The sequence below is a fragment of the Pecten maximus genome, chromosome 2 (genome assembly GCF_902652985.1).
Source record: "Pecten maximus chromosome 2, xPecMax1.1, whole genome shotgun sequence".
NCBI classification, from domain to species: domain Eukaryota; kingdom Metazoa; phylum Mollusca; class Bivalvia; order Pectinida; family Pectinidae; genus Pecten; species Pecten maximus.
The window spans coordinates 31,715,042-31,741,975 of NC_047016.1; the positions used below are offsets into that span (position 1 = coordinate 31,715,042).

General features: G+C 39.6%; 2 protein-coding genes across 2 annotated transcripts; one reads left to right on the forward strand and one right to left on the reverse strand.

The window, feature by feature from the left end:
• Nucleotides 1-8,970: 8,970 nt before the first annotated feature.
• On the reverse strand, nucleotides 8,971-15,745 carry LOC117321791. The gene is made up of 2 exons (XM_033876365.1): nucleotides 15,637-15,745; nucleotides 8,971-11,223 (listed from the first exon to the last, which is right to left on the reverse strand). The coding sequence occupies exon 2, from the start codon at nucleotides 11,200-11,202 to the stop codon at nucleotides 9,451-9,453; it is 1,752 nt and encodes a 583-aa protein (XP_033732256.1). The 5' UTR covers nucleotides 11,203-11,223; nucleotides 15,637-15,745; the 3' UTR covers nucleotides 8,971-9,450.
• A 2,801-nt stretch (nucleotides 15,746-18,546) lies between these two features.
• On the forward strand, nucleotides 18,547-26,708 carry LOC117321792. The gene is made up of 2 exons (XM_033876366.1): nucleotides 18,547-18,633; nucleotides 23,511-26,708. Exon 2 carries the CDS (start codon nucleotides 23,529-23,531, stop codon nucleotides 25,494-25,496), a length of 1,968 nt encoding a protein of 655 aa, XP_033732257.1. The 5' UTR covers nucleotides 18,547-18,633; nucleotides 23,511-23,528; the 3' UTR covers nucleotides 25,497-26,708.
• The last annotated feature ends 226 nt before the right edge of the window (nucleotides 26,709-26,934 follow it).

Here is a 26,934-nt window from a genome sequence, read left to right on the forward strand (position 1 = left end):
GAAGGAGTTAGTTGTAGTGGAAAGTCGGTAATTTGGAATTCTGAAGTTGTCCTTATTTCTTAAAGTGTATGGATTAATATCGCCTACTGAAGGTGGTAATAAGTTTGATAGATAAGTTGGAGTCATATTATTGTTTATCTTATATAGTAATTGAAGTTTTCTTCTAGCTCTTCTGTCTGAAAGGAGTTCCAATTCTGTTTCGAAATATAAAGATTCCTTTCTTGTATAAGATGGTAACCCGGTTATTCTTTTTATTGCTTCAGGCTGAGCCCGCTCTAACTTTTCTGAATCAGCTTGAGAGCATCCGTCCCAAACCTCACAAGCACAGAGGCCTAAAGTAAGGTATTGTGAAGGCATTTGAGATAGCACTGGTAAATAAATAATAGATATCCCCAATGTTGTAATGACAGCAGTAGATTTATTTATGTTATTCCATAACCACAATTAAAATTACAAAACTGAAGATTTGTACCTCTGATTTTATGGTCAAGAAGATATTCAATCTTCAGAACATTATCTCATTGATATAGGGATACATTTCTGAAGTCATAATGATTAAGCTGGCTTGAGTAACAACTGCGATTAATTCCAAAGGACCAAGGTGAGCTTATGCTGTGGCGTCCAGTGTCCGTCGGTCTGTCAACAACTGTTTTATGAACACTATAACTTAAGTTAATATCAACCAAGTCTGATGAAACTGTATATGCAGTCAGATATCAACAAGATCTGGGACAAGTTCGAAAATGGAATTATTCGACACTAACTTACAGAGTGTAATAATATTATCATTGGACTTGTGAACAGGATAACTAGAGTAAATATCAATACAGTTTGATGAAACTTTGTATGTAGCCAAATATTAACAAGATGTTGGACGAGTTTGAAAATGGAAATGGAAATTATTCGACAGTAACATGCAGAGTTGTAGCCCTTTGTAATAATAGTATTAACAATTTATTAGGTCACCTGGCACAAAAGGCCGGTATGTTTTGCGATGGTGTAGGGTCCATCATCTGTCTGGAACATTATTGGGCAAAAGAGATCTAACGTTGTATAAAAGGAGGGCGTGGAACCCCTGGTGGAAAATATAGCAAAAACAAAAACTTAACACTGCTTTTACTTTTTCAAGAATGACAAGATTTAGTCCACCTGTAGTTTGAACCATTGTAGGGAGGGGCAGTTCAAAAGTAGGAAAATATTTGATATATAACTTAAATTAGAGTATTTTGCAATAAGCACTGAAATGTCCATGTGGGCCTCTTGTTTTATTCACCCTAGCGCTTCTACATTTGCTGCAGTTCATGTCAGTGTGCATATATTGTCCAAACACATGGACTAGGTATCAAACAAGTAACATGTACTTGATGACGAAACAATTAACAATAACAAATGTAAACTTTGATTGTGAAACAAGTTAAATTAACTTGTATTAAGTATATTAATCCCTCTTGTTGGCCCAGAGGGGAGCGGGCGAGAGGTCTTCCTTTGGAAGAAAACCGAGTGTCATAAAAAAAACTTCACATCTTTTCACCTCTGTATATTTCGTTTCTTTTCTTCTAAAGTGTCAGTCCTGACCAAAGACGGCTGTAGGACAAACATATTTGTCCACATCTATTTAACATGCAATGTATCGTCTCTAAAAACCTATTTTTCTGATGACTTTATTAATTAATAATGAACATTACGTAAGCTTGACCACCCATCATTATTCCATTAGCACTCGCGAAAATCTCACTTTCATCGACCATCCGAGTTCTCGGAGCTCCTGACAATCATCTGTGACCATGGGCGCTCCACTATCCCACACTTTGTCATCTTTGTTGTACAGGACTTCTATACTCTACCACGGGTTAGTAATAATAAAAAGATCATATAATTTGGTTGTTATGATTAACACTAGAGAGAAATAGGTTTTGTATTCGCTTCCCCGTCAGTGTTACCTACATTACAAGAGGATCGGCCTATAGTTGTTATTGATGACATTTGGACATTAGCTTGTAGATTCCATAAATTGATTGATGATATTACACAAATTAGACTTTTCATGTCTGGCCAGAGTGCTCCAGGAATGCCAACAAAAGAATAAATACTATTAACATCAGTTTGTTTTGTTTTAGGGGTTTAACGTCCCCGTAACAACAGGGTCAAATGGGGTGGCGAGAAGACAGTGTAAGAAAGCAAAGAACAGAAACAAAAGTTGGGAAAGGAAGATACAAAGTGTTGCAATGGGGACAGAAGATATATTTTGTTCTTTTCAATGTCCCCTAGATAGCATCCGGAACTCCGCGGGGAATCTACATTACTACAGGGTATTTGTGTATTTCAGCGACAATACTCGATGAGTTGCCAGGTACTGACCGTAGGCCGGTGGTTTTTCTCCGGGTACTCCGGCTTTCCTCCACCTCCAAAACCTGGCACGTCCTTAAAAAATCCTGGCTGTTAATAGGACGTTAAAAAAAACAAAAAAAAACAAAACCCGATGAGTTCAGGATGTCCTAGATAGAATTCTCGATTCTTCAGGGAGTCCACTTTTAGTCGCCTTCTACGATCCGTAATATTCTTCACAATAAGCCTGTCCAAGCAAACATACAAACATACCTCCACACTTTCGAGACCATGAACACCCCTATCATTTCTTAGCGTTATTCTAAACCGACTGCTTCCAAGTTTTCTTAATTACAAGAAACACTGCAACAGCTGTACATACGAGTAATTAATACGCATGTGGTTTTGTAATGTAAATTGCGATTGAGTAATATATAAAGCGGCTGAAAAACAATGTGTATACCTCCCCAAGAGGCCATCTTCGGTAGTCAAGGTTTCTGATTACGTTACGTACACTCCACGTGGAGTAAGTGTAACGTAATCAGAAGCATGTGCTTTCGAGGTATTGCTTTGGAATTTGTCATGACAACTTTCTAGGATACTATTTATGTATTTGCATAATCTAAAATCCAAACAATCAGTATTTACGTCATGAAAGTGTTTCATATGCGCATGCAAGTATATTTTTTCGACATTTATTTCGGATATTATAAGATAAACGAAGACAAAACATTATAATAAGCATACCATACCTATTGCAAGTTCCACTATTGTTTTGAAACGGTCACAGTTACAAAACTTTTAGAATCTTGGGTCAGCCCCACTATTTGTACAATTTTTAATCCTTACCCCAAGGGGATGCTACCAGGTGAATATGAGCGATATCCATTGCTCAGTTTCAGAGAAGAAGTTGTTTATATCAATTAACCCAAATTGACCCTGTTTGGCCCCGCCCCTCAGCCCCCTAGGGGTCAGCCCCACCATTTGTACAATTTTGAATCCCTTACCCTAGGGAAAGCTACCAGGCAAATATGAGCCATATTCATTGCTCAGTTTCAGAGAAGAAGTTGTTTATATCAATTTAGCCGAATTGACCCTGTTTGGCCCCGCCCCGCAGCCCCTGGAGGGTCAGCCCCAACATTTGTACAATTTTGAATCCCTACCAAAAGAGGACGTTACCAGGCGAATATGAGCGATATCCATTGCTTAGTTTCAGAGAAGAAGTTGTTTTTATCAATTTAGAAAAATTGACCCTGTTTGGCCCCGCCCCTCAGCCATCCGGGGGGTCAGCTCCACCATTTGTACAATTTTGAATCCTTACCCCAAGGGGGTGCTACCAGGTGAATATGAGCGATATCCATTGCTCAGTTTCAAAGAAGAAGTTGTTTATATCAATTAACCCAAATTGACCCTGTTTGGCCCCGCCCCTCAGCCCCCTGGGTGTCAGCCCCAACATTTGTACAATTTTGAATCTATACCCCAAGGGGATGCTACCAGGCAAATATGAGCAATATACATTGCTTAGTTTCAGAGGAGAAGTCGTTTATAACAATTTAGCCAAATTGACCCCTTTTGGCCCCGCCCCTTAGACCCCTGGGGGGTCAGCCCCACCATTTGTACAATTTTGAGTCTCCACCCTATAGGGATGCTTTTGACCAAATTTGGTCAAATTCCGATCTGCGGTTATGAAGAAGAAGTCAATTGTTGACGGACGGACGGACGACGGACGGACGACGGACGCCACGGTATGGCATAAGCTCACCTTGGTCCTTCGGACCAGGTGAGCTTATAAGTCTATTAATGAAGTTGAGAAACTCAAAACTACCCGTAGTATGCTGCTGCTGATTAGGACGACATTTGGACAACATTCTGCGACATGTTTCTATTCTACTTCTCGATACATCGGTCTAGTGTGAGACGAAGTAACTGGTGAACTTCGCGTTATTTAAAATGATAATGCATGAGAGTTTTTCAGGAAGGGACTGAATTATCGAATGACTCCTTCCATTAAATGGAATATGAATCTTAAGATACTTATGAATTCCGTTTAAGAATATGTAAGAAAAGAGGACATGCTTCATTAGATTCACTTTCGGAGTGGATTAAGTCCATTAGGTTCATAATTCTTAAAAGATGACGAAGCTTAGAATCAAAAATGTAAACAAAGGGAGTGCAGAATATGATACCTGTACTCATACGAGATATTTCTATAATAATATCACATTAAGATATATTCCAGTGAAATCAAGTTAGGGGCAATAACTCTTTGAATATGTGAGCGCGGGTTCTGAAACTCGAACTCATCCGATATAGCCAGAGGAAACCCCTTATCAAGTTTCAGGAAACTGTGAACTCGTGAGAGGCTGAGAGCGCTGACAAAGTCAAATTGAGTGAAATCAACTAAGGGCAATAACTCTGTAAATAAAGGGGCACGGGTTCTGAATCCTCCGAGATATTGCCATAGTTAACTTATGTAACAAATTTCTTGAAATTCTCTTGAAAAATGAACTCGTGAGAGCGCTGACAAATAAGTGTAACACACGTACGTACCAAACTCCGTTTGTGAGGGATAATAAGTTGGCTATCGTCTGTAAACACTATTATATTTACTGTTTGCAAACAAAAGCTTGCTTGATAACCAGGGTAACCCTTCCTACATGATGTTCGTGTTTTCTGAAGATGAACTCCATAAGAATCCTTACAAACATCGTTTTTTTATTGCTGTTTATAGTTGTTCTGTAACTTTTTATCCGAAGTAGGTCAGGGCTCCAGTCATTTTGGGGTACTAAGTGTTGTTTATTCTAGAAGTGGAATGAATGGATTGTGGATTTTGAAATACTCCAAAGATGTTTGAACAACCTTCGCCTTTTCCACTCTTTACGCTGCCATTTCTGTCAAAGTGTCATGGATATGATTCTGTCTTAGGACATTCACCGACAGATCACACAGACACGTTTTTGAATTTAACAACAAAATAGTATTCATTAACAAACTCGCTTCCACACTTTAGTGATATATTTGTAGCAAATTACACTTCAAAATACACTTCATCAGAGGTTTAAAAAACTTGAATTAGCTATATCAAACTATTAATAATGTAATTATAATATAATTAGTTTAACAATATTTTCATTCAAAATTCATTCAAATATACATACATTTTTATAATTTGGGATCGGAAAACAAGCTTAAAGCTTATATTAATTCCTTTCAACTGTGAACTGTTAATACTCCATTGATATGGACTATGTGGTCAGACATGAAAATACTGCAGTCAGTTCTGTTACGTCACACTAACCATATGTAGACTAGAAACTTTTATATTGGTACTTGACTAGTAGTTGTACACACAGTAAATCATATTTCATATATTTCTGGCCTCACAGGTTACACTCCCTCAAATTAACCTCAAACCTGTATCTACTGGTGGATTTAAAGGGAGGGAGGGGGAGGGGGAGGGGGTCGCATGCCAAGGATCCTGTGTAAAGAGTCCTGTTTTGACCTCTACCCCTGACCTGGATGTATATAATCGGTGTTGGTGACACACATAGCTGTCAAACCCAAGAAAATGACGATCATGCTGTGTTTAAACTTCTATGTTTTACTCATCAGCTGTTGTTCTTGGTCAGGTAAGACGGAAAGTTGTGTGTGAAAGTTTGGGGTTTTTTTTGTGTGTGAAATTTAAACTTTGCAATATTCCTCATTAGGGCCGACCCTCAGGCCACTAAGCGCAAGAGTCATCATTTATGCAAAATTAGTCCTCAAGGATACTTCTGACCAAGTTGGTCAAATCCAACCAGTAGCGATTTACAGGATTGATCTCCATTTTCCATATTGGGCCCCGCTCATCCCCAAAGATGCTTATGACCAAATTTGGCCAAAATCTATTCAGTCCTTTATGACTAGTAGCGATATAAAGGAAAAGTTGACGGACTCCACGCCATGACCTCAGCTCACCGGTCTTTGGGACCAGGTGAGCCATAACAATGATTCCAAGAGATGCAGTTTGATGTCGACCATGGGAACGTTTTTATGGGTCGACATAATCTTTGTGAATTGTAGTCGAACGTGATTAGCGGTTTTTTTCAAATGCGTATTGGTTACGTTGTCTGCAAACTTGTTCTCATTCGAGAATGTATGACGGGTGTCGTCGTGACCTACATTTGTATGACGGGTGTCGTCGTGACATACATTTGCATGACGGGTGTCGTCGTGACCTACATTTGTATGACGGGTGTCGTCGTGACCTACATTTGTATGGCGGGTGTCATCGTGACCTACATTTGTATGACGGGTGTCGTCGTGACCTACATTTGTATGACGGGTGTCGTCGTGACCTACATTTGTATGACGGGTGTCGTCGTGACATACATTTGCATGACGGGTGTCGTCGTGACATACATTTGCATGACGGGTGTCGTCGTGACATACATTTGCATGACGGGTGTCGTCGTGACATACATTTGTATGACGGGTGGCGTCGTGACATATATTTGTATGGTGGGTGTCGTCGTGACCTACATTTGTATGGCGGGTGTCGTCGTGACATACATTTGTATGACGGGTGTCGTCGTAACATACATTTGTATGACGGGTGTCGTCGTGACATACATTCGCATGACGGGTGTCGTCGTGACATACATTTGCATGACGGGTGTCATCGTGACCTACATTTGTATGACGGGTGGCGTCGTGACATACATTTGTATGACGGGTGTCGTCGTGACATACATTCGCATGACGGGTGTCGTCGTGACAAACATTTGCATGACGGTGTCGTGACATACATTTGCATGACGGTGTCGTGACTACATTTGTATGACGGATGTCGTCGTAACATACATTTGTATGACGGGTGGCGTCGTGACCTACATTTTTATGACGGGTGTCGTCGTGACCTACATTTTTATGACGGGTGTCGTCGTGACCTACATTTGTATGACGGGTGTCGTCGTGACCTACATTTGTATGGTGAGTGTCGTCGTAACCTACATTTGTATGGCGGGTGTCGTCGTAACATACATTTGTATGACGGGTGGCGTCGTGACAAACATTTGTATGGTGGGTGTCGTCGTAACCTACATTTGTATGACGGGTGTCGTCGTAACCTACATTTGTATGACGGGTGTCGTCGTGACCTACATTTGTATGGTGGGTGTCGTCGTGACTTACATTTGTATGACGGGTGTCGTCGTGAACTACATTTGTATGACGGGTGTCGTCGTGACATACATTCGTATGACGGGTGTCGTCGTGACATACATTCGTATGACGGGTGTCGTCGTGACATACATTTGTATGACGGGTGTCGTCGTGACCTGCATTGTATGACGGGTGTCGTCGTGACATACATTTGCATGACGGTGTCGTGACTACATTTGTATGACGGATGTCGTCGTAACATACATTTGTATGACGGGTGGCGTCGTGACCTACATTTTTATGACGGGTGTCGTCGTGACCTACATTTTTATGACGGGTGTCGTCGTGACCTACATTTGTATGACGGGTGTCGTCGTGACCTACATTTGTATGGTGAGTGTCGTCGTAACCTACATTTGTATGGCGGGTGTCGTCGTAACATACATTTGTATGACGGGTGGCGTCGTGACAAACATTTGTATGGTGGGTGTCGTCGTAACCTACATTTGTATGACGAGTGTCGTCGTGACCTACATTTGTATTGTGGATGTCGTCGTGACACATTTGTTTGGCGGGTGTCGTCGTCACATTTATTTGTATGGCGGGTGTCGCCGTGACACATTTATATGACGGGTGTCGTCGTGACCTACATTTGTATGACGGGTGTCGTCGTGACATACATTTGTATGACGGGTGTCGTCGTGACCTACATTTGTATGACGGGTGTCGTCGTAACCTACATTTGTATGGCGGGTGTCGTCGTGACCTACATTTGTATGACGGGTGTCGTCGTGACCTACATTTGTATGACGGGTGTCGTCGTGACCTACATTTGTATGGCGGGTGTCGTCGTAACCTACATTTGTATGGCGGGTGTCGTCGTAACATACATTTGTATGACGGGTGTCGTCGTGACATACATTTGTATGACGGTGTCGTCGTGACCTACATTTGTATGGCGGGTGTCGTCGTAACCTACATTTGTATGACGGGTGTCGTCGTGACCTACATTTGCATGACGGGTGTCGTCGTGACATACATTTGTATGACGGGTGTCGTCGTGACATACATTTGTATGACGGGTGTCGTTGATGAAGCGGAAGACGCTTACACTTCGGAACGTCTGGTTTTATTCTCTTGATCGGTATTTGGTTCTTTTTTAAATGCCGATAGTGGCCCAGCAACTAAGCAATTATATCTTTTTTCTGTCTTATTTTGTTAATAACCACTAGACGAAATGATAACTGAAAATAAAAGTCCCTAGATTAGTTTTTAAACAATGTGTACAATTGTCCCGTCATTAAACTGAAATTCGTCAGTAATCGCAGCTTACTTACTTACTAGTTCCGATTTGGGGAGTGTCATCCACAATACTCCTGGGGCTACGTTCACATTCGCTCGCAGAGAGCGAAAGCGAACATAAATCATAAAATGCCCCCTGACCAATCAAGAATGGAGGAGTGTGGCTGAGACACTATGCATTATTACACGCGTACTACTCTGCTTATTATATATTTTATTTCTCTTAATTTTATAACAATATTAATACCTGGTTTTAATGCTGATCAATTGTGTTGCATGACGTGTACAACAGAGCTCTCTCCTGGTTAACTTGAGGACCTGGGCCAGAAGTTGACTGCCTGAAAAGTTCACACACACAGTCATAAACAAAGCTATATACCATAACAAGTAATCATGTTTGAAGCGTCTATTAGATTGACACCCCATTAATCCTCACAAGCACAAAATGTAGTTGTCTCGAAAGACAGATTTTGACACAGCTTTCTTCTTATATCGGAAAGTCATATTTAACGCACCGTTTTGCTTTTCAAAGGAGAACAATAGTTCATATTCACAAATGTAGTTTCAACAAAGCCATGTATACATTGACAATCTGAATTTGTAAAGCTGATCCACCTGCTTATAAAAACCTCCTGAAGTTCGAAAAAGAAACTTTCCAATAAGAGGTTTGAGCTAATATAATTAGGCATCTTCCGTACAAGCGCGGAGCACTTCCTCTATACTAATACCATCTTCATGAAATGCAGACGCCGTTTGTGGATCATTTACAACTTGAAATGCAAATGCCCTCCGCGCCTCTCGATTCGATTCTGGATCATCCGGGTCTTGTGAGGACCTGATTTCAATCCCGTTTCTGCCACGCCTTACGACAACACCTGGCCCGCCACTGCTACCCTGCTGCTGTCCCAGCGATCCCAGATTTTCAATGTTTCGTATATTACCTGACAACATTTCCTGTAAAGTCTCCATTGAGAGTCCGCCAGATCCATCCTGGGAGGACACCATTGCCGGATTGCTGCACAGCATTTCTCTAAGGGCAGCATTCATTCCTTCTTCACTACCACCTATCCTTAAATGTGCAGTTCGGTGTCGAACACGATTAAACATTTTATCAATACTGTAAATTCTAATTTGTCCGGAAAACATGTCTCCGATCCAGAATTTCTTATCTGGACCGAAAGCAATGCATGCTGGGTCACCGGTATGGTCATCATCACTACCCAGCAGCATGCCTAGTAATTTGGCCTTTGGACCGAGCACGTGGATAGACGAGGAAGAAAAATCGTGCACGAATATCGTCCCGTCCTGGTCACAGCAGATTGAAGTAGGGGTGAATTCGTCAGGCCTCTCCGTCTCCGACGGTCGGCTTCGTGTTGGGAAAGTAATCCCTTTTTTGTACGACTCGCACGTCATTTCACGCCCTAATAAGTACACCATGTTCCGTTCCTCATCGGCAACACATATCTGCCGAGTCAAAGCATTATATTCGATTGAATTAATTCGTTTGAATGTCGAGCGTTCGTTGATTCCCCTGATATCGGCAAGATTCCTATCCGAATCGTATATCATAACGTAACTTACGCCATCTGAAGACGCACTTACGTCCAAAGCGCCGATAACTAAGCCGTTTTCTTCATAGTTACAGAGAGACGTCGGGTAATAAGCGCCGGTATCGATGAGCAATTCACTTCCAGTTGAATTACACTTCAAAATGGACGCAACATCTTTACAAATGGCGAGTAAGCCATCTTTTTCATTCCAACATATGTCTAATGTTTTTCCGCGTCCAACTGTGCGTTTGTCCTCTATATGCCCAGATAAGTTGAATTTGAATACATCTGATCCCTCATCTAACAAGATCCAGGCACTATATGCAGAAACGGGTATGATTTTGGTTACACGTGTAGCTCCTGGGGCAGTGAAGCCATCCTGCAAATCGCCACAGTAACAGGATCGGACGAGTCCATTTAACAGGTGCTGAATGGTTCCTCTCATGGCTGGATCATCAGGATAGATAGCGGAAGCATCTACAATATCTGTGTCGTGGCATTTGTTATTTGTGTCGTTATCATCACTTTTTCCGTGATTTTCAAAGCATGTTTTACACAAGCAGAATGAGCAAGAGGCACACTCTAGCAGGGGCACATGGCTTCTATAATCACACGAATCACAAATGTACTCATTACACGACGACACAAAGAAGTTTGTCAGTAACGAATCGACAGTTTTCTCCCTTGGTAATGTGGTAACCTGGCGGCAAACCGGACAAGGAATATTCTGCGCGTTTTTTGCCGACGAGTTGACCTTTTTAAGACACACGCTACAGAAAGTGTGTCTACACACCAACAGCTTTGGGGTTCGGTACACATTCATACATATTGCACATTCCTCCGTTACCAGACCCGTACCGTCCCCAGGAATGATGTCCTCCATTCTTTAGGCCAATGTGTCAAACTGAAATGTAAACAAGTCCAATATAATCAAAGTGTTAATGAATTGTTATTTCATTGCTTGACTATTTTCAAATCGAAGTTGTAAATTTGCACACCGTACTACTCTGTCAGGAGATGGTCCTGTTGAAACAGACTATTTTTTATTCAGCGGCAAAGAATGACGCTGACACCACCATTTTACAATAAAGTGACCGGGTTTAAAGCAATTGGGCGGAGACATCCCAAAAATGACGATGGATGTTCAATATAAAACGGGTTGACAGGAAAGGCTTCTTGTAGCGTTTTAAAAGAGAAACTTAGGAAGTGAGATCACTAAAGAATGGAACTCAATATTACAGATGATGTTGGGACGTCGGGTGGCGCAGTGTTCTCATCAGATGCACACACAAAGGTAATGATTAACTACAGACTTGTCGTAATCAATTTGAATATATCCCGACAAGCTTTGGTGTAAGTAACCTGGAACCTGGACAGAGTTCTTTCCTATCCGTACCAAGCATTCTGTCTAAACGCATCAAGTTGTAACGAGAAACCGACAAGGATGTGTTTTTTGTCCATATCTACATAAATCAAAAACATTCTTATTTACAGACGATACTGTGATCTATTGGTAAATAATAGAATTATTGGTTTTGGTTTTACCTTTAAAAGTGTCCTATTAACAGCTGATGTCATATAAGGACGGGTCTCCTGTATACAAGATGCATGTTTGGTGAGTGTGCGTTTTGGAGGCTACAGTACTAGTTTGTCTTTGTTTGTCTCCTTGTCATAGCGCGGAACTAATCGAATATTGAGGATAAAATAAGCACTACCAGATCTCGACAGTTCACTGTCATACGATCTTTAAAAAAAGTTCTAAAAAAGTAAGGTTCTCCAGATAGAAGAAATAAAACAAAGTAAGTACATATTTGCAGTTAATTGTCAATTAGTGATGCGTGGAAGAGACACGATTTTAAGAAGCTACAAGTGCTTGTTATGCCTCATATTGATGTTGCATCACTCCTTCGAATTAAGTAATAACTGCGCCTGGCGTCAACCGTTAGAGTGACCAAGATGGACTTTGGTCATTGAAAGCTCTCGGTAAGGTTGGAAAAAAGTTGTGATGACGAGGCTAAATCTGAATTTATTCATAACATGTGTCGAAGAGAGACAGCATTTGTAACAGGACTTGAGGAACTTTTCAATATTATCGCAGCCCAAGGAGAGAGAAATAAAACAACAAACCATTTGACATTTGATGTCGGAACGAGACTAAACACGGAAGACTTGAAACCACAGGCGTCTCTTCTGGTTAGTTATACTAGAAACAAGAAATGCCTTTAAAAAAGATAAACGGCATATTTTTAATTCTGATGGTTATAATGTAAAACTGGTGGTGAAATAAATCAACGAACTAATGCGTTTCAGCACGGAAAACAAAAGTGTATCAGTTTGAATCATTTTTGGTGATAATAAGACTGCATTTGAATCGGGAATATAATTTTATCAATGTGTCATTTGAAAAGATACAGCCACATATTCAGCTTACATTCAATCTTAACTTTGTTTCGTTTTTAACTGCACATTGACCAATCACATACTTCATCTTGACCAGTAACGCCACCTGTCGCGTCATATCCGGGACCAAAAGAATATTATACTGAATATTAGACCCTACTCATACTATAAACAATGTGTAACACTTGAAAATCTACGATGCATCGACTTTGGAACGGAAATAGTTAGTATTGTTTATAGAGTTGTCAACCAATTAGATTGCCCCCCCCCCCCCCCCCCCCCCCCCCCCCCCCCTAAATACCACTAGAATATATATAGGATACTTCCGTTCCACAGTCGATGCATCGTCGGCTATCACGATCGCTTTTGATCCATCTCATCTTTTTAAATTGTTGTCATACGACTGAAGAATAGCATGCATTGATATTTAAGGATTCTAAACCAATGGACATTACTGAAGTTTGCGTACATTTGATATTTTAATCGGATTGAACTTAATTTCAAAGTGAATCGAAGCTCACCCCCTTGTTCCTATTATACTAACCAGAAACAGACGCCTGTGTTGAAACATATGTTTTGTGCGTTTGATTCCAGGAAACCCTCATCTATTCATAGAATGTTTTGTTTCTGGAATTAGCCTTCACGACTTTGACATTATGTAACTAATTAAACAGAATTGCTATCCAGGGGTCGCAAGGAGAAACACTTTATCATGTACTTCCGCAATGTACACATATTGAAACAGGTCGAGTTTCTCCCTCGATACATCATCTACTTGAGAGCAGGACATAAATAATTAAGTTAACGTTACGTACGACAACATGTGTATATATACACTTTACCCTCATAGTTCAGCAATATTTTGATCCTTGTGAAACCGCATTTTATACTAAAGTTGAAAAGTTGAAATTGGTGGGGTAGCAGGGGAGGAGCGCAGGGCTGATAGTCGATTCCTAATTTGCACGCACTTTTTGTCCGTGACAGTTAAGAACGTATTTTGACATATTATGTTATATAAATCCAGCAAGTTATTGTTATAACTTTTCCAACGTCTCCTGTGTATGAAAGGCGTTCATGTCGAAAATGAGAAAATTAACGCGTTAAATGACAAATATTAGTATTTAACGTAATGTTTACACAGCACATTTAACGTGATAAACAGCTTCGAAAGTTTAACGCGTTGAAAGTAGTAGCTATTGTTTTAACGATTTAAAAAAGTAAAAATAATTTAACGCGTTAAAGTCATTTAAACGCGTTAGATTTATCTTGTTTTTTTATTACTTTGAAATCTTTATTACAAATTGCGTGGTTATTACAAATTGCATGGTGACATGGCCCTATCATACGTCTGGCTCGCGCACATGTACAAATACAAACAATTTTATCGGCGATAGACGGCGCTGTACAAATATGACCTCAGGATTGCAAATTTGATGGATACCAAAACAGAAAGTATTTATAGAGTTTCCGCGAAACTGTAACACGCAGTATATCGGCCCAAAGATATGGCGTCCATAACACTCCTTTACATAGTATAACGTTCTATAGGTAGCAAACACACTATAGACATATAGTCCATTAATTAAGGGTCATCTAAATAGCAAGTCCAGTGATATTTTACAAGCCTACAAATCACGACTCTGGTGCAATGGAACAGAAGTTACTTGATACGACACATAGAGATATTTGAATTAATAAAAATGTCCCTATTAGATACTATCTAGACATCTGAGCATGGTAATTCCGGAGTTTGGGGCTATTTTCAGAAATCTGTATAATTTAACTCAAACACTACGGTGGAACTATTTTTCCTAACAATAGTCTTCTTGCTATGTTCAGGGATGTTCATAATGTCTGATAAGAGTATTTTTGATGATTGAAATGCGTCTCTATATGCCATGCATCCTGTGTTATATTACTTAAAACCGCCATTTGCATTCAAGGTCAAAAGAGAATCAATGTTTATGCTTTTATAAAGTCAAATCCGGTCAAACAAATGTCCCAACTACCTGCTACTTGCTTAGATACTTGAGAGCATAATGACATGATTATCTAGCTTGCTGTGTTCTCCTGAAACTTTCATTTTTACAGGTGTTTTGGTGAAATTAACAAGCACCTTAACAAATCACATGTTAACAAGACCCATTGTTAGCCACGATACCAACTAAAATTGACCAAATAGTAATTTATGGACTTGTAAAATATGTGCATTATAATCGTCCTGTTGTTCTTATTCAGTTTGAGCGGACTGCCTATAATTTGTTTTCTGACCTACATTTGTGTATTGTGTATAACTCCATAGGTAGATGTCCTCGCTGCCAGGTAGGCCTAATGACAAATTCTCCTATTCCTCATTTATCTCGCAAAACATCCATGTTATGGTGCTGTAACGTTCCAACCAGTCCATTAAAAGTTATACAGATCTAATATATACCGTATTTGACCTAATAAGGGCGCCTGCCCTAATAAGGGCGCCCCTACCTTTTTTCAAGGAAATAAATCTTTGACTGAGTGTCAAAATGGTGTTCAAAAGTAATAATTCATGTGAATTGTATATATATTAAATATTTCTATGAGATGGGTTGCACATATATATCCTCAATATATGTAGAGTACATAAATGTGTGCGACCTATCCTATACATTATATCATTTGTAACGGACCCCTGTGTTGGGACACTAGATCTATATGAATGTCTTCCTATAGATTATCTGCACACTGACTTTTAGTAATCCTACTGTCATGTGTGTCATTGGACCTAGTGTCAAATGTGAGCACATATGTAACATGTTCTATAAATATATCCGTGTAATAACTTTAACTGGGTCTACATTTCCAATAGTTTTTGAATACACTGCAATGCAAAACTGTTTATAATAGGTCTAATAAGCAAACTACTACACGTATTAGTACTTACTCGATTAACCCCTTCGTGTGTTAGACATCTAGGCCTACACCACTTTAACTTCGATGAACACTCTAATGGCGGCATATAGCGATATATCTATTTCCCCTGTTCTAAAAATAGAAAAAAGGTAAATCCACATTCCTAGCGGAACGGAGAACGGATCGCCATAAAACGAGATGAATTAAGTTTCTATCAGACATTATCCAAGAAAGGGGATATTTCTGTCTATATAAAAAAAAATGGAAGATATGCAGGGATAACATTTTAATGTAATCATATTTATTTAGTCGTGTCTGCATATAAACCTAGTGTATAAGTAATATGTAAGCTGTATGGTTTTCAGATGACATTCATGGTGCATATGAATACCAACATGGATCCGCTTATGACATTATTAGAAGAAAATATACGCAGTCTAGACTGTTATTAATTGAATGGTTTTTTTTTTTTATACATAATGCTTTCATTTTTCTTATTTTGGGGATTCGTGAAACAAATGTTTTTTTTTTTTTTTTTCTTTTTTTCTTCTTCATAAATTACAAAAGTTGCATGATCAACAAGCCACTTGTCATCTTTCTTTACTTTATATTATATTATATATACATTTATATAGATATATGTCTCTGCTTTAGGTCGTGGTTACCATTGTCACCATACATGTCAATCGCAAAACCACTCGGGCCTTTCCGTCATATCTTCGGAAAATACGGAATGGCCCGAGTCGTTTTCCGATTGCATACGTGTTTATAATTGGAGTGCCTTAGGCAGTTCTTTCTTGGTCAGTATGCTGCTTCTACTGGATGGCAGTAGTCAATCTCTATACACTGTGGTCAAATTAGTGGAAGATTTTGCGATGGTATCTGGAATAAAGATAAATTTTATGAAACTCCGATCTGTACTGGATAGGAAATAAGATGTTTTCAAATAAAAGAATATGTCCCGATTTGAGTATTAATTGGTCTAATGCTAACTTCAATTGGGTATTATGTGTTCCTCAAATCTGGATAATATGAAACGAATAATGATAATAGTAAACAAAATCGGCAAACAATGGAAACAAGGATACCGAAATTTCATAGGTCGTTATGAAGCTGTATTACCCTCTAGAAAAAATATATAGTTTCAATTATGTTGAGTAAAACCGACTGGATGTTTAATTACTGGAAATGTGTTCGACAGGTTGTGACAAATCCTACAAACAGTAAAGAGAAATGTGTTATAGAATGGATGATGATTTTAATTGGCATGCTATATACATGCATATATAACAAAACATTTAACTGTTCAATGGGAGCAAAATTACAAACTTTCAAAATAAAATTAATCATAGGATTATTTCAACAAATGATTTGTTATTGAAAATAAAATTATATTCTACTAGACTTTTTACATTATGTAAAACGGAATCAGAAACTTTAAAAAATATTTTTGTTTAGTGTTATTTAATATAGAGATTATTTGAACAGTTTAATGTTTAATATACTGAACATGATGATATACATCCATTTTATCACTTTAAAGATGCAGATATCATTTTAGGAATCCAAAGTTTGGAAAGTTATCAACATTTTTTTCTAATATTAATAAAACATATTTATTATTGTCACATGAAAGACTCCATTCCAAATTTTAGAAAATGTTAGACTGGTTATACATCATGAAGGGGAAAAAACACTTTTAGAATAAATGGGGTATCTTTTAACAATCTTTGAATAACATTGAACCCTCATTAGGGAGGGGAAAAAAGGGTGAAAAAATGTAAAACTTTTTGTATAAAATATGTTCCGTTTGGAAGTAATGTATACTATCTTTGGCTCCTCTGTGGGGGTTGTCCGATACTCGGATAGGCATCTGGAGGATCTCACCTACTTTACCTGCCACATATAATTATTCTATAGACATCGTGTGTACTTTCTGTCAGATTTGTAAGGATTTACATAGACAAGCATGCCATGTTAATTTGAATATAAATTTTGTTGTAAAGTATCGATAAAACTTAATAAATGCAGTTTTTGATGTTAAAAGTAGGTACAAACTGAATGAAGAGTGGGATGGATGAATAGTGAAATTAATGAATTACAGATTTACAGAATGAATGAATGAATTACAAAATAAATGGATTACAGAATGAATGAATTATGAAATTAATGAATTACATTATTACAGAATGAATGAATTATGACATTAATGAATCCAGAATTACAGAATGAATTAATTAATTGAATTAGAGATTGATTTCCGGAATAATTACGTGGATGGAAATTAAAGATAATTAATAGTTTATTGTTTGAATGGATATTTGACGGTGAATGAGAGCCCTCTTGCACGAGGACACATATTTGTACGGATGATGAATCAAGAGTCCTAACCTTCGCGGTTATCCATACATGCATATAATTGCCATTTAACGCAGATATAAAAACAGGCACAGGTAGACAACTCCGAGGTGTGATGACTACCTCAGTGTCTACTGTTTGTAAATTATATTAATTAGAGGAACGCTTAACATTAAAAAAAAAGATAAAATAAAAAAAGAAAGAAAGAAAGAAAACAGTTTTTAACATGATGTAGATTATTGTTTCGGTTGTGTGTTAATTTTTGGAGAGAAATCTAAATTATAGCTGCATACTCACTTCATTTGCTTACAACACTGAACATATCATACAACACTGAGCATATTATTACAACACTGAACATATCATACAACACTGAGCATATTATACAACACTGAGCATATTATTACACCATTGGGCAAATTATTACGATATTATTTCGATATTATACTAATCCATATCTTCCTGAGTTACGTAATAATGTCTATTTTTCTCAATTTTTCATCACATTGTTTAGTCTCCCTTCACTTTGCCACTCCATACGGATCGGTTCAGTCCGTGTTACGCCGTTCCGTCTCCGTTCAGCATTTTAGATGGCAACACATAATTTCCGGACAGGGACGAACACAGGAGGCAGAAATGGAGTTTTTTGTAGAGTGAGTAGAATAGTATGGTAAGTAGTAACGTATGTAAATAGCCACATATACGTTCTCTGATTCTTGATGGACAAATCACAAAACGTAACATTAGTGTTAAACTAGCCAGTTAACGGATTTTGAAATCAGAACAGGGACTGAAAAAACTCATTCATATTTATACTGTTGTAGGATGTGTATCCCAACTTACCCAAGCGATACCACACACATTCGCACGTTATCCCGTCTTTATAACGTTTTCGTGAAGTATACACAAATGTGTCGCCACGCAGACGTAGCCTATGTTTGACCTAGGTCCTCTGTACAACATGGGAGGTTACAAATCCCGCTGTCTTCACCGAAGTGATCACTGTACACATGTATACGGAAAACGAAACTATTGTAAAAACTCAATGGTTTGACGGTTAGCCATATTGGAACATGAAGGTATAGGAAGTAGTATTGTATTGTGAGAATTACCCTTTTTTCTGTATTTTAAAACAGAATGAACTCTATTATTATTAACGCTATTATTATATCATACGAGAAGTGTATATCGAACCACAATAATCACCGCCGCGATACTAAAGTCTGATACACAGTACGTTACATAAAACACACATCGGAAATAGGAGTAATTTAACAGTATCACACTGTATAATAGTCGCACACGTCAATTTACTTATACCACGACAGACTGTATTTAAACTATACAGTTAAATCATATCAGCCAGGCGACTGTATGCCACACGGACTTGGCCTAGCCCGAGTTGACACCATGTCTGGTGTAGGGCCAGAGGAAACTCGGGCTAGGACTTTGCCCAACTGAAGGTCCATACATGGGTGACGGATTCCTGTAATATTTACACAATTATTTAATTTTCATAATCTGAAACAAAATGGTGTTAAATTCCTTGTTTACCAAAAGACATCTGCAAGTTGAAATTCCATATGAAATGTAATAGTGATAATAGAAATCAACCACCAAGCACACATTCTCATCAGGCGGCGGTATGGACGACGGCATGCAGTTGAAGTTAATGATAACAGTTCGGTCCTGTCTGCGGAGTTTCGTTCGTCGGGCAGTGATACAGTAGTATGTGGTGTCTCCGGAGTGTCGTCCGTCGGGTAGTGATACAGTAGTATGTGGTGTCTCCGGAGTTTCGTCCGTCGGGAAGTGATACAGTAGTATGTGGTGTCTCCAGAGTGTGAGTGTCGTCCGTCGGACAGTGATACAGTAGTACATATGTGCTGTCTCCGGAGTTTCGTCCGTCGGGTAGTGATACAGTAGTATGTGGTGTCTCCGGAGTTTCGTCCGTCGGGCAGTGATACAGTAGTATGTGGTGTCTCCGGAGTTTCGTCCGTCGGGTAGTGATACAGTAGTATGTGGTGTCTCCGGAGTTTCGTCCGTCGGGTAGTGATACAGTAGTATGTGGTGTCTCCGGAGTGTCGTCCGTCGGGCAGTGATACAGTAGTACATATGTGCTGTCTCCGGAGTTTCGTCCGTCGGGTAGTGATACAGTAGTATGTGGTGTCTCCGGAGTTTCTTCCGTCGGGTAGTGATACAGTAGTATGTGCTGTCTCCGGAGATTCGTCCATCGGGTAGTGATACAGTAGTATGTGGTGTCTCCGGAGTGTCGTCCGTCGGGCAGTAATACACCTGTAGGTGCTGTCACCGGAGTTTCGTCCGTCGGGCAGTGATGCTGTAGTATGTGCTGTCTCCGGAGTTTCGTCCGTCGGGCAGTGATACGGTAGTACTAGTATGTGGTGTCTCCGGAGTTTCGTCCGTCGGGCAGTGATACAGTAGTACTAGTATGTGGTGTCTCCGGAGTTTCGTCCGTCGTGCAGTGATACAGTAGTACTAGTATGTGGTGTCTCCGGAGTGTCGTCCGTCGGACAGTGATACAGTAGTATGTGCTGTCTCTGGAGTTTCGTCCGTCGGACAGTGATACAGTAGTATGTGGTGTCTCCGGAGTTTCGTCCGTCGGGCAGTGATACAGTAGTATGTGCTGTCTCCGGAGTGTCGTCCGTCGGGCAGTGATACAGTAGTATATGGTGTCTCCGGAGTTTCGTCCGTCGGGCAGTGATGGAGTAGTATGTGCTGTCTCCGGAGTTTCGTCCGTCGGGTAGTGGTGATACAGTAGTATGTGGTGTCTCCGGAGTTTCGTCCATCGGACAGTGATGCTGTAGTATGTGGTGTCTCCGGAGTGTCGTCCGCTGGGCAGTGATATAGTAGTATGTGGTGTCTCCGGAGTGTCGTCCGTCGGACAGTGATACAGTAGTATGTGGTGTCTCCGGAGTTTCGTCCGTCGGACAGTGATACAGTAGTATGTGGTGTCTCCGGAGTTTCGTCCGTCGGGCAGTGATACAGTAGTAGGTGCCTATGCAATCGGAAGGTTTCTGATGTTTTATCGGACTTTCAAAGTATGATATGGGCCGACTAACATCAGAACTCCTACCATTGTGATGTAAAATAATAATATTGATAATGTATTATGTGCTCCAGGATCCTGTGTGAGGAGTCCTGATTTGACCTCTACCCCTGACCCGGATGTATATAATCCAAGTTGGTGACACATTTTGACAGCTATCTCCAGAAAATGCCCAACATGCTGGGTTGAAACTTTTATATTTTGCTTCTCAGATGTTGGTCTTGGCCAGGTGAGATGGAAAGTTGCATATGAGATTTTGGGAATTTATTATGAATTTTAATGTTACAATGAAACATTTAGCGAAGCTAATTGTGGTCTTAGTCCGGATGTGGCGCTCTGACTCACTCAACAACTTGATCTCAGAATTGGACCATTTGAGTGAGTCGTCCTTGGTTGATAATAATGGCTGATACTGGCTTAAGATGATTTCTTTATTTGTCTTGTCAGTGATAATCTTCATAAGAATACAAGATCGCTTATTTAAATACACAAAAATCCCTATACACAGGCGTTCCAGATTTTGGTATAAAATATAGTTGCTATAAACAAGCTGCCAACAGTTGTAGGGGTTTTACCTGACTCGCAACGACAACAGACCTTTACCAGTTGTCGTACCAGACATCTTTCCAATCCTTAAAACATGGTCTACTGTAAGGATGATTTGTTTCTCGTTCAAGATGACCAATCTTGTCCGTAGTCTTGGAAACCAATCTGCCATCACTGGAAAATGGACCCGAAGTAACAAAAACTGTCTATTTCTCTCTTCATGAAGTCATTCTGCAAGACACCTAATCCGCGAAGTTGTTCCTCAAAATTTTATGAATCATAAAAAAATAATATCTTCTGGTCGTGGTTTCTTCTATTTTCTCACCATGGAATCCACATGGAAGGTTATGCATTTTTCTGCTCCTCGGCAACAACATTGAGAGCATCCACCGCCATTAACTAATCGCCATTGACTAATTAATTACATATATCAACCGTTCATGTCTGAATTGTTATCATTGTATCTTTAGCTGTTCTCTGGTAAGGATTGTGCAAAAGACATACGAATGGAAATTTAATTACGGATGCATTATATAGCGAATAAGGAATATAAAACTGCATCTTACAGTTGTTTACTCTTCCTGGACTCGTCAGTGATGCTAGGGACATCATACAGCTGTTTCGTCCTGATAGGCCTCGTCAGTGATGATTGGGACATCGTACAGCTGTGTCGTCCTTATAGGCCTCGTCAGTGATGCTAGGGACGTCATACAGCTGTGTCGTCCTTATAGGCCTCGTCAGTGATGCTAAGGCCATCATACAGCTGTGTCGTCCTTATAGGACTCGTCAGTGATGATTGGGACATCGTACAGCTGTGTCGTCCTTATAGGCCTCGTCAGTGATGCTAGGGACGTCATACAGCTGTATCGTCCTTATAGGACTCGTCAGTGATGCTAAGGCCATCATACAGCTGTGTCGTCCTTATAGGCCTCGTCAGTGATGCTAAGGCCATCATACAGCTGTGTCGTCCTTATAGGCCTCGTCAGTGATGCTAGGGACATCATACAGCTGTTTCGTCCTTATAGGACTCGTCAGTGATGCTAAGGCCATCATACAGCTGTGTCGTCCTTATAGGCCTCGTCAGTGATGCTAGGGACGTCATACAGCTGTGTCGTTTTAGAATTCTTCAGTGATGTTAGGGTTCAAAAGTTTGGAAAACCTGAATGGAACTCGATGGAAATCAAAGTCATTTTATAAACTACGTCATGGCATTGTATATGACTAAGTTATGTTAATTTAGATTTGGTTTGATTTGAAAAATCTTATTCATTTTTTGATATTTTAAAAGTTCCGAAATAACTTCCACTTAATATTGCAACCTGATTTACGATATACACGTGCACGTAACTGGTGTTCGATAGGAAACTTAATCATCTTGAGTTTAATATATAAAGGTTACACAACGAGTGGTTGTTGGATATGGAATTTATTTCACAAGAGTAAGTTATTTTTTAAATGTTACAAAAGACACGAGCTTTAGCGAGTGAGAGCGAAATTCCATATCCAACAATTTCGAGTCGTGTGACCTGTTTCTACCACAATAATATCGGCTTGAATCAAAGGGAAACGTGGCCAAGTATAATTTCGCGTATGCAAATAAAGTGTACCGGTGACGTCCGGGACCCGGTGATGTGACGTCATTAGATTATTGATGACGTCAATAACAATTGCAGCTTGGGTCAAAGTTCACCGTGTTAGCCAATCGAAATGCGTACAGAGTTTATACCACGTGTGGTATAAACAGATTGTTAATCAACAGCTGTAATGATTAACTGATGGTCTGAGAGTTGAATAACACGGGGTATTGTGGTAGAAACTATAGTAAACACTACCTATAATCACCGTTTATATTTAATTGCAGGACATTCCGAAAGAGCTCTGTTATCCAGGGAGTATCGTTCATATTAATTAAATCAATGTTTATTTCTTACTTCCAGAGAAAAGAGTTATAAAATATGACGTCAGAGGGGCTCACGACAAGAAAGGAGGACAATGACGGATCTTGTGCGATTTGTACGGAATTATATCTGGACCCGCGCCTCTTACCGTGTCGACACACCTTCTGTTTGGGTTGTCTGGAGAGATGGCATGCCTCGAGTCACCAAAGACATTATTTTTCCTGTCCGATATGTCGGGAGAAGGTTTGGTTACCATTTCTCGGAGTGCAGGGATTCAGATCGAACTACTTCGTTCCCAGTCAGGGGGGGAAGTCCTGTAGTTTGTGTAGGACACCAAATGGTGATGTCTGTCGTTGTAATTCATGTGATAAATTTCTATGTCATAAATGCAGAGCAACACATGGATCAAATAAAACATCTAAGGACTGCTCTCCTTGCTGTGAGCAAGAGGACGAAATCGTAGCAGAGGAGGACACAGCATTACGAGTAACCATCAGCGCGCTGAGACCGGTCACAAGGTCTTGCTGCTATGCCGAGCTCATTGGTGGGTTTCAATGTTCAGCGGGGGTAAGTGACATGAGAATCAATAAGATAGTCCCTGTGTCGGCGACCGAGGCATGGATTTTGTTCGATAACGGCCCCGCTGTTCACAAATACAATATGAGCGGAATGCTGACTGATGTTAGGTGTGCAGAAGGTAAGGTTATAGACATATGCATTCACCCGGATGGACCATTACTCTTCATACAGGAATATTCCAATTCGATATCAGTCTGTGGAGACGAAAACACCACGCCTATAGAATACCTAAACGTTGGAGATTATCTTCCAACGTCTTTCCTGGTCCGAGATGAAGGCTCAATTATCGTTGCTGCTAAACCATTAGACGAGTCATTGTTAAATGTTTGTTACTTAATTGTATTCAACCAAGAAAGGAACGTGATAGGCATGCAAACCCTTCGTGGTGAGTTCGCGCGGATTAGTAGTGTGGCATTGGACGTTTATAGTAATAGAGTGTGTTCAGCCGACATGGACTGCAGGGTAGTCCACGTGCTTCCAAAGAAAAAAGTGTTAACATATAGGCGTTCTCCAGCTTTTCCTATCAGAAGTGGTTCGAATAGACCAATTACAACACGGTTCTCTCCTAGAGCAGTTTGTTCTGGATTGCAAGGCGCCTTTCTGGTTTTAGATGGCGGGTCAGGATATATTCATGTGTTGGACACGTTCGCTTGCCTTACAAGTGTTGTTGTAATGGACGACCAGGAACACATTGGTTCACCCAATACTATCGCGATGGGTCGGAACGACCGACTCTGGGTGGGGGATGGCAGTGACGGTATGGTGAAAGTGTACAGTGTAAATGCTTTCATCAACCACCTCGAACCTGGAACTATGGAACATGGTTTTACGCGCAGTAATACTAGCGGTATCCACGAACACGTTCTGTCAGATCATTCAACACATCCACAAGAACATATACCATTGCCTGGTATTAATGATAACCCGAAGTATATATCAAAAGACACGCTAGAGGCATTGACTGGCGGTGTACTAAAGGATTATCCTCCGATAAAAGTTTTTGGTGGTACCAATGGAATTGAAATCGTCCTTGGAGACACGGGCAGCCCAGAGGGAAATATTCGTGAACGGGAACGTGTACTGCGCATGCTTCGCGAGAACGAGCTCCTCAGGAAGCAGGTAGAACTAGTTGGTTCCAGTGCAGATATTTTAGGACCTGCTAACGTTACATTTAAAAGTGCCTCTGACATCCCGGCACAGCAGAATCACCCAAATCCTCACCTGTTTGGAGTATTTTCATCAGTGCCAAATCCTGCTGGAAACTTTCCCCAGCAATACGGTCATGGCGGACGTAGTTTCCTAACTGGAAATAGGGATTATGATTTGCGTCATCTGGAAAACTTTCTAAAGACGAATCCGGCAGTACGGGAAGACATGGAAAGAAAGGGAATCACACCTGGAATGGTTGTAGATTTTCCAAGCTTCTTAGATGGAAAGTTATTTTAATGTGATCATGTCACGCGCACGCTTTTACTGTGTAATTTGAATCTTTAACTGGAATTCGTATTTGATTTCGATCTACAGTGATTTAGTCACCGTTTTTTGCCGTTCGCCTTCTTAAAAAACAAAGGATGGATTTTAACCAAATTTTGCCATCAGGAATAAAAAATCACATGTTCAAAATTTAGATTCTTCAGATTTGAAAATATCATGGCAAAATGCTATTGGATGTTGATACCTCGTTGGGTACTGAATACCTGGAGTCCATGCAAGGTCACTGGGGTCTCCTGTATGTGCCAAAAGTGGAGTCAAAATTTATTTCGAGTTGTGTAAATGGGTTCATATTGGATTTGGTGATGGTAAATAAGGGTCTGGCGCGTTTCAAGACTATATGTCTCAAAAATATAGCCCTTAACATTCAATATTCATGATTAATTTAGATTTTTTTTTTTTTTTCTTACTTTCATTTTTTTTTTCATTTCTGAGAAAATCCACAGCTAAATGTCTAATTGTGTATGTCTCATGAGGTCCGCCGAGGTTTATTTGTTTTCTTATAAGCTTCTTATGACTCATTTTGTATGAGAAATGAACATTGTTATCAACTATTTTTTAATGAATTTTTAGAAATGCAATGTTACAGATTTTCTTAAAACATTGATTGTCAGAAGGTCGTTAAAACCCATGGAGTTATAATATTGGTGTTGACATCATGTAGCACCACCCCACTGTCATCTACCTATGTTTAGAGCTAAATATTTTACTGTTACAGCTGTTATGCACATTTAAGAATAATATCACATGCTCTTTGTGTAGATATGAGGTTTTATCTATGAGTTGTAAAGTCACATACTGCAGAATTGTTTAATTCCACAAGGCTGATATTTGGCGGTTATCCCGGTACTAAATCTAGGACATTTTCGGACAACCAGAAAACAATTATAAACATGTATATGTTTATACATTGTACGTGTATTAATATTCGCTTGGTAATTCTTTTCGTGTTATATTAAACGTACTGAAATTAAATCTCGCAAATATTGCCAGCTATTTATCATACAACTGGACAACGATAATGTTTCTGGTCAATGTTTTGCGATACAATCACTTTATTTGTTTATGTGGACCTTATGAATGACGTCATATTATGAATGATTTTCTAAAGATGTCATGGATTCGACAGTGAATTTGTAATATGAATAAAATTTATATCTATAAGAATGAAATCTTTTCTTTATCATTAGTACAGGCTTTGATGAAACTCTTATATTATAACATTAGTACATGTATTTATGAAACTCTTTGATTATAATATTAGTACATGTATTGATGGAACTTTTTGGTTACAACATTAGTATATGTATTGATAAAACTCTTTGATTACAGTATTAGTACATGTATTGATTAAACTCTTTAACTATAACATAAATCTTTTCTTCGCATCGCA